General features: G+C 43.2%; 1 protein-coding gene across 4 annotated transcripts in view; it reads right to left on the bottom strand.

Annotated features, from left to right (window-relative positions):
• Positions 1 to 13,467, bottom strand: part of PNPLA7 (patatin like domain 7, lysophospholipase) — a 116,685-nt gene that overhangs the window by 60,881 nt on the left and 42,337 nt on the right. For all 4 annotated transcript variants that reach the window (XM_031601535.2, XM_031601531.2, XM_031601532.2 and 1 more), the window contains one exon: positions 7,343 to 7,456. In XM_031601535.2, coding sequence (XP_031457395.2) covers positions 7,343 to 7,456 — 114 coding nt within the window. The remainder of the gene's footprint in view (positions 1 to 7,342; positions 7,457 to 13,467) is intronic.

Raw genomic sequence — 13,467 nt, 5'->3', positions numbered from 1 at the left:
CAGCCTCTGCATTGCAGGGCAGGGACTGAACTTCCCATTCCCAAGGGGACCGTGTTCTCTGACCTTCAGATGAGTCACTTCAGCTTCTAAACAAATCTCATTCAGCCATGGGGACAGGCAGGATTCCAACACAAAGGTGGTGCAGACACCACATCCACCTGAGGTGTCAGGTATTCTCCTGAGCTACCTGCTTCACACTAAGGTAATTCCCACACTTGAATAGCTGCTGTTACCCTGCAGTGCCCCATTTCCTGTAATACCCTGAAATATTTCAGCCTGCTGTCCCTCACCTTCCAAAGCTAGAGTCTGCTTAAAGCTTTTCCTCCTAGTAAATGGTGAAACTCTAGATCTGCTTTACATTAAGCCCTTGTGAATGTGATTTTAATGCAAATTCCATTGTAAATAAGTGTCCATAGGAAAGTATTTTCTTTCTGTGAGCTGCACAGATTGCCTGACAAACTGCCTGTTAATAGCAAGCGACAGCATCAAACATCTGTCTAGTCTCAGCTAACTTTCCACTACACCAATCTAGAAAAATCACAAAGATGTCACAAAATCTGCACCAACATCCTGCTTCTCAATTCACAGAATAATACAGCCACAGCTGATTGATTTAAAAGGCAGGGTAGTAGTACAAATTCACCTCAGTTAGGAGAAACGTGTGTTGTGGTTTAACCCAGCAGGCAGCTCACTGCCCCATCACAACAGGATAAAGCCCATGGGATAAAGGCAGAGAGCACAATGCAGTCACCACCCACTGACCCATTCCCAGTCAGTCCTCGAGCAGCAGCAGCCTCCCCAGTTTTATTGCTGAGCATGACACCATAAGGTCTGGGACATCCCTTTGGGCAGACTGGGTCAGCTGTCCTGGTTCTGTCCCCTCCCAGCACCCTGTGCACCCCCAGGACACTGTGAGAAGCCAGAAGTCCTTGACTTACTGTAAATACTCCTTAGCAGCAACTAAAACATCAGTATGCTGTTAATGCAGCTTTTCTCCTAAATCCAAAACATGGCAACATGCCTCTAGAGAGAGCATCACACAACCTCAGTCACAAGGACAACACATAAGAAGAAAAACCAAAATGAAATGCCCACTCATCAGCTCTGCCCCACGCTGTGCAGGACCCCAACCAGCTGCACACCAGAATTGACATCACCAGGTCACTCCAGCATGAGTGCTTGCATTCACAGAGCAAGTGTTTCAGCACCTCAAGGAGCAACAAACTCACCATTTTCAAGGCAGATCAATAATTCAGTATCCTGGGTATTGAAGAGAAACTGTGCTTTGTTGAATCTGTCCAGTTTTGGCTTTCTATGACGGGACACACATCCCTTCACTGTAACCTCCTGCCTCTCTTACGTCTTCATGGGCACATCCTCACCCCACGATGGGGAAGGAGGTGGGGTGGGTTGGAGCATCATAAAGTGTGCTGCTCCTCATAGCACAAAAGGCAGACCAACCACAACACCATAGATTGAGTCAAACTCTTCCACCACTTATTAATATTTTATTTTGTGATTGCTGAAAGACTGGAAAAAAATATCTAAACCAGGTTTAACCATATGTTGTTTTGTACACTTAAGGCACAAAAAACCTTTGCAAGAAAGCCAAGAGACAGTCCTATCCTTTGTCAGTGGTGTCTTCTTGTCTGCCTGCAGGCTGCTGCTTTAGGAAGCCAGCCTTGGCTGAGGCAGCCAGAGAGCCAGCCTGATGCACAGCTTGGATCCCATACAACCAACAGCCACAGAGCCCTACAAATCTGAGGGTGGTTTCCTTTCCAAGTCTATTCTGATCCTCTCCAGTGGATCCTCTAACATCATCCACACCCAAAAGAACAGCGTTCTCACAGTGAATAAAATTGCTCACAGTGCAGCCATGTATTTTCATCTGATTTTGAAGTTGAGAAATATATATAAAGTATATTTAAAAGTTAAGCCTTCAAAACAGGCAACCGACAGACCACTTTTAGTTTAAACATTAAATAACAATATACTGGCACCTTCAGAGCAGGGTGTTATAGACCTGCACATACATCTGATTTAGTTAAAGGACAAGTAAATGGGATCTCTACCACACAGAGACCCAATGTGAATAAGCTAGTGTGGAAAACAGGGCTGCCAAGGGTTTTCTGTTCTACAAAGTAAGTGCAGTTGGGGTAAAATAGTAATAATAGCCATTTTATCTATACAAACTCACACAATAGCAGTTCCATTTCTGTAGAGCTCATTCCAGGACTGGAGATTATTTTCTATCAGCTCTCTGAAGGCTTTTTGGGGTGGGAGCACAAGGGAGGAAGGGAGGTACATCAGCTCATCAGCTGCACAAAACCACGGCACCATCGAATCTTGCTCTCTCCCACATCAGTTAGCCTACAAAGCACTCCTCTTGTCACAGAACCAGGGAGGTTAGCAGGGGGTTTTGGATTAAAACTCACACGGCTCAAGAACTGCAGTGACAAAGCAAATCCTAAATGCTCACTTGCAACCATTCCTGGCACCTTTACAGATGCCACCAAAGCACATGGAGGAACCGAAGCTTGTTCCTGGGGTTGTTTGAGCTTCTAATGCCTGTGATCAATCATGTCTTGAAGAAGAATGTCAGTCTCACATCAGTGTGATGAGTAAGCATACGCTGCTGCCTGCCTCACCTCAGGGAGCTGCAGTCAGTGAGTACACTTCTGCTGAATGCTTCTCTTTGCTCCTTTTCACATCCACTTCTCCCACTGTCAAGGAAAACTTACTTTAATGGGCCAGGAGAAAAACTAACAAGGAAGAATCCAGAAGCATGGCCTCTCCTGACCTATTTCATACTGCTACATCAAGCTTGAATAACACGATGCACAATATCCACAGTGCTGGAGGGAAGGGCTTTGAAAGAAGTGCACGTTACTGAGCTCACTTTGTAAGGCAGATAACTCTAGGGAAAGTTCCAAAAAGCTCTGGTTAAAATAGGCAGACAGACACAGCAAACCTCACTGCTAAAGATGGATGATGATGAGTTCTGAATATATTTAAATCCCGAGGGCAGACTTAGAGAATTAAAAGGAAGATGCAGAAAAGCTCTGCAGTTTCTCGAGCACATTTGTAGCGTGCAGAAGGTTGTCTTACAGTTCACTTCTCCACGGCGCCAAAGCAATTTCTCAACACAACTTCCATCAGCGATGGCAGGTCTGCATTTCAAGTTAGAATTACAAAAAGATAAAATAAAAATCTCAGCTCAAAGATAAACTATGAAATGCGATCCAAGTTACACACTGATGTTAGAATCTCTCTAATCTGTTAACAAATTCTGCGCTCTTGCTACTGATTCAGAACTGCTCCATGGTGCCAAAAATCGTGAGCTGACTCTCCGTCCTACTTTTCAGAACCGAAAGCAGTGATGAAAATAGAAAGAATCAATTTCATTTCACTCCTAAACTCTGTAAAGCTCCAAGTAGCACCAGAAGCAAGCTGTGAGTCTGTCAGAGGACCAAATGCTGTGGATGGCTGAGTGCCCCTGTGGCTGCGTTGGGGAGCTGTGGCTGCAGACAGGCAGTTAACCTGCGGCCCTAATCCTAACCTGTGGCCCAGGTTAGCCTCCTGAGACACCCAAGGAGATGTTCTGTACTGTGGAGCACCTTCAGCTGGGAGCATTCAGGGTGCCCTATCCAGAGCAACTCGAGGTTGGGACACTTTCCTGAGAAGCTAGATTTGACTCCATGCATACTGAGCAAGATACAGAAATCAACAGTGTTTTGGGCAGGTACTCTGAAAATGTGGTTGTTACTGGGTGAGATTCCCCATGCTCACCCATCTGTTTCATCCCCCAGAATAACAGCAGCTAGAGCGGGTGCAAAGAGCCCTGCAATCCACTGTCCTGTCCATAACAGGACTAAAGCAGATGTACAGGAAAGAAGAGAAAAAAGAAGGCAAACAGATGGTGCATCCCTGAGCATCAGCTGTGCAGCACAGCTCAAGGAATGTGAATTACTGTAAGGATGAACAGAGCGTGATTTCGCTCATTTCTCGTTGCTGATGAGAACAAGCATAACTTATGCTTTCAATTCTCTCACATATCAGGTAGATTTTTCTACTAATGTATTCAAGAGTTAAATTGCTTTGTGGATCAGCAATAAATATCAGGACTGGCAAAAAACATGCAGGATGAAGCCTCTACTCTATTGGAATTAAAGGGATCTTCACCATTCAGATGCTCAAGGGGAACTAATTGAAAAGGTAATTCTGTCTCAGAAACTGCACAGCTCTTGGCTGTTATGTCCATTTAGGCTCTGTGGAGGAACACCAAAACAAGAGCAATTCTCCTGCTCTGGGATTCCTCTGAGCATTTCACTCAGGGAACAGGCACCAATGGTTGATCACTATTTCCTCAGACAAGACCCAGGTGTGCAGAACCTCCTCACTCAGTCATGGACACATGTTTGACAGAGGCACAGTTTGTTTTGATTCGTTTTTGTTTTTTCCCCCATACAAAAGAACTAAGAGGGAAATCCTCCATCACTGCAGAAACGCACACTGGTTATTGCATTCCAGTTGGTTATTCCAAAATGACTGCACCTGCTGTCCCTTCATTACTGCGTTCTTTCTGGTTGGGTAGGGAGATCATACATCCTGCATATAAATCCTTCCACCAGAGCAGCAGGAGGGAACACAGCACAGAGTTCACCTGGCTCATCCCTCTGCTCAGCTCTGAACACCAGCTCAAACATAATGATTTTGTAAGAGGTTATACAAACAAGTAACAATCTTGTAGCCTTTCTAGGGAGCAGATGCAGCCTTTTCTCAATATCCAGCTGCTGCAATTTCAGTACACTACCATTTGCTCTGTCTCGATATGGTGAGTAATTCATGCCCTTTCTATCAGAAGATAACTTTATAGGCTTGAAAATAGCTATCATTTCTTCTATTAACCTTTCAATCTTTTTGCCTTTGTAGGTTAATATTTCCAAGCACCAGCCTACCATCCTTTGATCCTCTAGCCTCTCATCATTTGGTCTGCCTCTTCCTTCAAACATGCTGCCACAGGCTGATACTGAAGCTTTTCCAGTGTCAGGAAGAATGCAAGGATTTCTTCCCTCCAAAAAGCATTTTAAGAACAGTTATATTTTCCACCACAGCACAGCACTGTTAAGGCATGTTCAGCTTTTGGTCTCTATCATCCCTGTGGTTGGACTTGATATCTTGAAGGTCTTTTCCAACCTGAGCAACACTACAATCCCTGGATTCTTCTTGGAGGACTGCTGCCCAGAGCCTTCCCTGAACGCAATATATTAGTTTTCATCTCAAAGACTTCTCTCCATTACATCCCCTGAACTTCACTGTTGACTCCATACATCCCAGTAGATTTTTTTTTACTTTCTAACAAATAGTTTTTCTCCATCACTTGATTTCTCTTCTCCCCGTCCTCTCTTTTGTCTACTGGATCTAACAGGCAAAAAGAGAAAACACAAGAACTCTGAGATCATATAAACATTTATCTTATTTTCTTAAGACAGTCTGAAGCCAACAAATCCCCTGCTTATGTTCCTCTAGTTCTAATGCTTGTTCAAAAATCACCCTATAACAAAAACAGAAGCTCTCATAATTTTGATACTAGTTTAGTATTAATCTCGGAACTCAGGGATCACAAACAGCAGCTGCAAATAATGTGTTTTTCTGACAGCCTCTTTTGAGAGACAACTTTTCCTTTTGTTCCATTTCAAATAATTAGCTAAACTATGGGCAAGTCTACGGCCCTCCAAAATTCAGTCCTCAAAAGGTTAGGAATTTGTGGCTTACAGAATGCATTCCTTAGATCTGGGAGGACTATTTGATTTCTATTACAAGTAAGTGTTTGAATTGTACTATAAATATAGGACACTAGTCCAGCTTCAACTGCAAACTGGAAAGATTCACAGCTCCACAGAGGACCATCAGGGGGAAAGAGATTCTGCCCTTTGATGGAACAAGAAATGGAAAGAGTGGAGACACAGAAATTAATTATTGCCCGTGATAAAAACGCAGAATCAGAACCCAGCCTTTGTGCAGCTCAGCATTCAAGATATTACTGAATGTTAAATGTTTAGTGCTTGCTTGCAATTCACAGCTTAAATGTCTGCGGGTAACATTTAAAATTATCAAGAAAGGATGAGTAAGGAGAAAGGTGGTTTGAAACTCCAACTGGCTCATTTCCTCATCTCCTGTTCAGTAAGCAAGGAGAGCAATATTGAAAGGGCAACTCAAGCAGCATCCATGCTATCTTGGCCCAGTTTGTAGCTAATTATGTACAAGAAGTCGTCCATTGCTACCAGTTCATAAATGTGGATAACAAATCTGTTAAGCTGCACAGACAAGAATAGAATCAGTAAACTATTCAGGAAAGATTCCGGGATCCAGGAGTGACTTATTAACTAACGAGAGAAGTCCAAAAAGTTGCAGCAAAAATTATGCTTAGATGGAAATCAGGAAGATCCTGAACACTTACCACAGTGATGAAACTCCTGAATTAACACAGACAAAAACCTCTAAGCTTTTGTAATGTGAGTGCATGAATACAGGCTAATTCACAACTACAAAAAACAATAAACTATCTCCCAAATGGTATTATGCTCTTAGAAAGACAAAATAACATGAGTATTTTAATCAGTCTTGTCACTTCGGCAGCTTTTTAAGAAATCTGGTAAAATAACTATGTGTCTTAAAGAGAGGAAAAGAAATAATTTGAAGTAACAACATTAAAGAATTGTCTTTAAGGTTAGTTAAATGACTTAGAGCTTAACGTCTATGATGCACTTAGGGACAAAAACAATTAAATTTTAAGTCAGTCACTCAGAGATTTGCAGGAGAGAGGTATAATGTCAGGTGAATTAAAGAAGATGAATGACTTGATGGATTCAAGGGAGCAATCACAGTCTTCAGGACATAAAGTGGCGGCAGTTGCAGAATGAGGATGGATGGCACAGAAAGGGAGGAAAAAGAAAACCAGCTCGCAGGTATCAATGCTCTGGAAATAAAAGTATGTATAATCAGGGCTTGACTTTGAGTCCTAGTGAGTAGGACATATGAATAATAACATTTCAAAGTGATTTTAAAGATCAAACAGTCATTTATTGTTAATACCACTAAGTGATTTCCACTTTAAATGCAGGACATGCATACGTAGTAGTGTGAACTTTTTCCAGCTATAGAGAGGATAAAGAGAGAAAAACTGGTGAAAGTCTGGAATAGATCAGATCAAGACAGAACAAAATGTTTTCTGAGAACGCATAAATCATGCAAAAAAATCCAGAGAGCTCTGTGCTAATGGAGAGTTTTAGCTCCCAAGATATCATTTGATGCAGACAGAAAATAGTTGTAATTTTCCTACCTGGGGGAATCTGCGTTTGATAGATGTCAGGGCTCCCTCTGGGAGTTTGGCAAGTTCTGAATCTCTGACGGCATGAACTGTTGTGGCTCTAGGCTGATGGGTTAGTGCCTCTACCTGAAACAAAACAGAGCCAGAACATTAAAGATAATGTATAATGTGTTGTAAAAACAGTATGTCAGGGTAGAGAAACCAAACAATTCCCAAAAATAGGGCTATCATACTTCCTGGTCACCTACACTGCAAACAGAATATTACTTTCCCTCCCACCCCCCTAGGAGCCCTTACAGAGGGAGCTTCCTAAAGACACATCCATCTGCAGCACTTAGCAATATCGATGCAATCCAAATCTCACAGATGTTCTGCTGTCCTGCAATCTCATAGCAACAGAAACTGTATCTTTTTGCTGTATCTTTTTATCCTTTGTTTTTAATTGCAAGAATGCCATCTGAGAGAAAGGAAAATCCAGTTTCTTACTGCTTTTTCTTTCTTTGTTCACCTTCCCCTCACCAACCATCACCCTGAAGTTTCAGTCTCAGAAGCTGAATAGCAGCAACCTTAAAACAAGCAAGAGTTCCTGAAAGAGATAAGAGGAACAAACCCACATATTTTGGCAGAAGAGAGCTTTGCTCTTCCCCAGGTACACGCGTGTGGATCTGTGCTATGTAAACACAAAAGCACATTACAGGATGCAGCAACCTGAATATAACGTCCAATTCCTTAATTTAGAAACAATTTATGGAGAACAGAAGTCTGAAGAAAACGACGGTGCTACAAAAATTAATATTGAGATGTTCTCCTTTGCAGGGAAGAACTGCCACAATATAAATGAGGAACAGGTTGCGAAGCCCCGCTCTGCAAAGTGCAGCTGTGCAACCCAATCCCCTCCTGTACCATCTGCAGAGCCCAGAGCCCAGCACCAGCTCCCGTGGTGCTCTGAGATGCAGAAATCAAATCCCCTGGTGCAATATTTTCACACTCTTAATGAGATCGCCCGCTAGGCGGGATGGCGTCACTCGGAGCTCAGGCGGAGCTGCAGCACTTAATTGCTTAGTAACAGCCCAGTGCACTTTTGCAAGTTCTAGCACTAGGCAATGTTTACTGGGTTTAAAATCCATACATCATGCATTCAGGAAAAAAAAAAAAAAAAAAATAGTGGCTGCTGCACCAGCTGTAATCACTGAGATTAACACAAAAACAAAATCCCCACCCTGGCTGCAATTCGTGGGCAGTCTGAAGAAAAACAGCACCACCCCCCACTGTAAGTCGCCCAGCAGAAATAGAAGAAAATAACATATCAGCTTATAATTGCTTCTTACAGATTTTGTTGCATAGCTTCTGTTTGCAGCAAATTCCAATGGACGTAATGCTTCCCCTACAGAAGTAGTGCTCAGACAGAGTTAATGTGGGGGATTACACACGGTGTGCTGGCTGAGCTGTGCAGATATGCACTTCTACCCACAGTACAAGCAGATTAATTTAAAACACGTAGCTCCATGACCCCACTTACAACAAGAGTGCATTCTTGGAAGGCTGCACGTGCACAAAATGGGCAATGCAGACAGCCACAGCACTTGCAATTAGTCCAGAAGGCTGAGATTAGCCTGCTGGTATCATTAATTCTTTAAAATAGCTGGGTCAGAGGAGCTTAATTCAACCACAATTGTGCTGTGTGTGAACAACCTCACAAGTAAATGTGAATTAACTCCATTTTGCAAGACCTGGCCTTTGGTTTTTGTTCAGTGCTGGGGTGTTTTGTTATGTAATGATGTTTGGAAGCAATTACACAGACCACAGGCCATGAGGTGAGGCCATGCCATCCCTGTCCATTCACAAGCCCCCTTTAGGGTTACCCCAGTGGTTGTGTAATATCTTCTGTTCATCTCTGATCCCTATTACTAGCTTTTGACCTCAGGTTTTCAGATCTGCCATTAAGCTTCCTCGTTCTGAAAGCAGATTAAGGATTTCAATCACTAAAATAAAACCCTTTCTTCTCAACCAGTCATCAACCAACTGAGTCCAATTTGTTTAAAGACAAACACTGCCAGTGCATAACACCCTTTTCCACTCTTTCCATTATATGAGAGTGCATGAAATTAGCTGTGCTCCCAGCAGCTCACAAGACTTTCAGAGGAGATGAGACTTGTGAAGAGAATTACATTTCAAAACAAAGCCTCATGGAATTTTTTTTTTTTCCTCCAAATTGTGACTTTTTCTGTTTCAATTGAATGCTGTTTGTCCGTGGGGAGAACAAAAAGGAGATGGAGGTCTTCTTCCAACCTCCTCTACTGGGAGCTGCTCAGGTCTGCAGAGCAAGAGGCATTCGCAGCACCACTGCGTTATGCACTCCTGCAGCTGCAGCAAATTTGTTGAAAGCAATTCCCAGCTGATTACAGAGAACAGATCTTGTGCTACTCTTGCATAAATGTATTATACAAATCTAGCCAGCAGCTTGACTGTTCTCATGCAAATACACTCCACTATCATAGCTTAGAAACTACCCCAGGTCTCAGGCACTGCACACCAAGAAATTCAAGTTTTGCCCCAGCCTCTGCTCCCATTAGTTTTCCCAAATGATTCATATAATGCTTCCTCTTCTCTGGAAGATGGAAAGTTCCCATTCAATGCCCAGACCACCTGCAGGACTGTTCTCCACCCTTGCTATGTTCTTGCTTCCCTCTCTGCACCCTGCACTTACAACGCCCATCTTGCACCAGTTCTGTAGTTTTTGTACACAGGACACTGCCAAATCAAACAGGCATTGGCTTTTCTCACCCTTTTTGGGGACAGAAAGGCCTTCTAACCACTGAGTCATAGTTCTACCCTGACAACTAAGCTTTTCTTCTCTGTATTTATCCTTCTTAATAAACTGTTTGAGATGCTGCTTATTCAGAGGTGTGGGATTTGTTGGGTTGGTTTTGTTGTTGTTTTTGTTCTGTTTTGCTACTATTGCTGTAAAAAAACAAGCTTCAGACAATAAAAAATTAAAATCTTGAGTTGAAAACTTCAAGCCACATTCAGATTGAACAGAGGTTTAAGCAACCTTCCTTGTGTTTCAGGTTTGTAAATCGTATAAGACTTGGCAATCCAGCTTGCACTTGAATATGCACAAAATCCACCTGCAATCAGCAGATCAGCCCCTAAGATTAATTCTTAGTTACACAAAGAGAGGGAGGAAACAGCATAGTTTTTAGACACATAAGTAGATACATCTATCACCCTGGTTCACCAAGAACCTCTTCCAAGACTGCTGTAACCATTTATCCCTTCCAGCACACAACACAGCTACAATATTTGTCCCAATATAAGGAAGTACCTGTGCCCTCTTTCCCATTTCTTTTCAAATTCGACCGATCACAATATATTTTGCTGGAAGCAAAGAATACTTCTTTTGGTCCTCTGATTCTTCTCCCACAGTTTCCATCCCTCTTCCTCCCCAGTGACAAGCCTCCATCAGCAAGCTCTGGTGTTGTGTTTTTATTCCCCATTGCCATTTTTTATTCACCCTGCTCTCCTTCAAATGATCCTCCAGTGCTCATGGAGCTCCCTGAAGGCTGCAGCCACCACCTCCCTGCTCTGGCTCTACTGGCTGCCTTGTTTCAGCAGCCACACTGCAGCACCAAATGTCCCATGCCCATTTCTCCCACATCTGCCCTGTGGCTCCTCATGTACAGTAAATACCAATGTTTCCTCTCTTCTACCCCCATCACGTCCTCAGAAGTCCACCTCCTCTAAGAGATGCACGAAGCAATGCTTTGAGTGCTGTTAATAATTTGCATTGAGGACCACGTGGAAATTGCAAGTGTTACTCCGTGGTCCTTGTAACTGATGGCACACTTCATGCAGAAGGTGGTCCCTCCTTCACTGCAGTTCTGTTGGTGCTACTGCTAACAAAAGAAAAAACCCACAGACAGACCTATGCTCTTTTTACTGTTTCTTCCAGTTAATTCTGACAGGCTTTTTTTCATCTGCTCCTAATTCAGCATTAAATAGTGATAAAAACACATATGACGCATCACGTACGATGCCAATGATTCACAACCTTGGCTTACAAGGAAAAGTGCTTTCTTTTACAAAGAAAAAGTGCTATAAATCCTTTAAAACAAGGGAAGAAAGCAATTTATATTCTCACGACCTCTTCTGACTCCACTTTCAACAGTCATCCCTGACAGTTCCTCCAGCTCTCTCCAAATTACACAGTTGGAAAGTAACATCCAGCAAGTACCCTGTCTGCTGTAAGCTGGTCTAATTACTCCAAATTCCTTTTTGAGCCACATCCAACAAAACACTTTCAATGTCTGCTAAACTTCAGCATACGCAGCCTATTACTGCAAGGAACCTGCTTCAGCAGGGGGTTGGACTCCGTGATCTCCAAAGGTCCCTTCCAACCCCTATGATTTTGTGATTCTGGGTGAATATCCCCAGGGAAGGATGTACAGCTATCCCCATGCTGAGCTGCAGGCACCTCACACACATTGAGGAGGATTTGACCATAATGAAGGCTCCTTCAGGTTAGCCTGTCTTCAACCTGCACTAGATTCATAAGCTCTTTTAGTTGTTCCACGCGTTCCCTTCCTAGCCACATGTTTAACACACTATGTTCAGCTTCTCTTCCTTTATAGCTGTTATTTCACCCCAATAATCTTTTATTCTCCTATATATCATATTTCTTTTCTCATATTCATCTTTTCCTTGCTGTGAGCTCACAAAAAGCAGTCATCTTTGCACAGCACAAAGCCCAGCCGTGCACCACCATCCTCCAGCACAGCAGCACAGGAGCATGAGGTTGGGGTGTCACAGGACCCTAAGAAGGTCTGAACCCCAGGATTCAGGTTGAAATCTTCATCTTCCAAATCTATCTTCATGACAGCTCCAATTGCTGTGTGCCGTTAGCCTGGTGTTTGTATGCTTTAATGCTCACTCAAGACACTTTGGCAAGAATTAGCAGCCCAGAAACAAGCACCTAAAGGAACAGGGGAGGCCACAGGACAGCAGGAGAAACAGGGATGAAATACAGCACCCAAGGAAGTGTAAATACACCAGCGGAGGCATGAGATAAAATGTCAACACTGACATCTGCTGATAGTTTAGGAGGCTCGTGGCAAAAGGAAAAACAAGGCAGCCACACAGGAATGGGCAGCACACACATCCCAGCAGCCAGCACAGCCGTGCAGGCAGACAAAAGCCATGCATACATGATTGTCACAGCAGTGCTTTTGCCAGGCTAGGACAGGAGATGAGGCTGCTGCAACTGAACACGGCCATGTAATCTAATGAATGTTACATGAAGGGCAACCAAACACTACATGGAACATTTCTCTTCTGGTTTAAACAAGCTGCTCTCAGGCCTTTCCTCAGCTCGTCTGCACCTGAAGCAAATACGTGACTTATCTCAAATATGTTTCTTCCAGCCAGTTTGGACGGATCCGAAACATTAACTTGCTTGTATCAGAAAAGGACAGAGGAGACACTGCTGGAAGCAATGAATGAGTGGGAAGTGCAACCAGACGAGCTGCAAATCGATGCTATTTGTGGGAGCAGTGCCAGAGGATGAATGCAGTACACCATGTACTCTCGAAAGTTGTTCTAACAACCACTTTCTGCAATCCTTTGTGTGCCAAATTAACCCTGAGACTGAGGACACCCAGCACTCATACTACGCAGAAAGAGGAATCCAAACCTCTCTTCTATTTATATGTATGATTGTGTGTAGGACTTATACACACACAGGCATAGGTACACATATGTGAAGGTGTCTATGTATGTAAAAACAAAGACTGAGCTTTCTACCTTTTGTAATTAAGGCAGTGGAAGTCAGGTTACTGCTTCTCCAGAGAGAACTGAGCCTGCATGTAGAAGCAGTGCAGTGACAGCTCTGTTACATCGCTGAAAGTAATTAAGGGACAGAAAAAGAAGGGGTATAGCTGGGGAAGGGAACTGGTAGCAGATCTCCAGGTGTATTTCAGCTTCACTTCTATCTACATCTGACTGCAGAAAAGATGCGAAGTCGCACACATTTCACTCCCCTAAACTAACAGAAAGCCTACCTACAAAAGTGCTACCTGGAGCACTTCTCTCCCCATCCATCCTCCCCCCAGCAGCAGCCATTAAATGTATGCAGGTTGTCT

The sequence above is a fragment of the Phasianus colchicus genome, chromosome 19 (genome assembly GCF_987193195.1).
Source record: "Phasianus colchicus chromosome 19, bPhaCol1.hap1.1, whole genome shotgun sequence".
NCBI classification, from domain to species: domain Eukaryota; kingdom Metazoa; phylum Chordata; class Aves; order Galliformes; family Phasianidae; genus Phasianus; species Phasianus colchicus.
The sequence above is the reverse complement of the archived record's forward strand: the minus strand, read 5'-3'. Positions and strand labels throughout refer to the sequence as shown.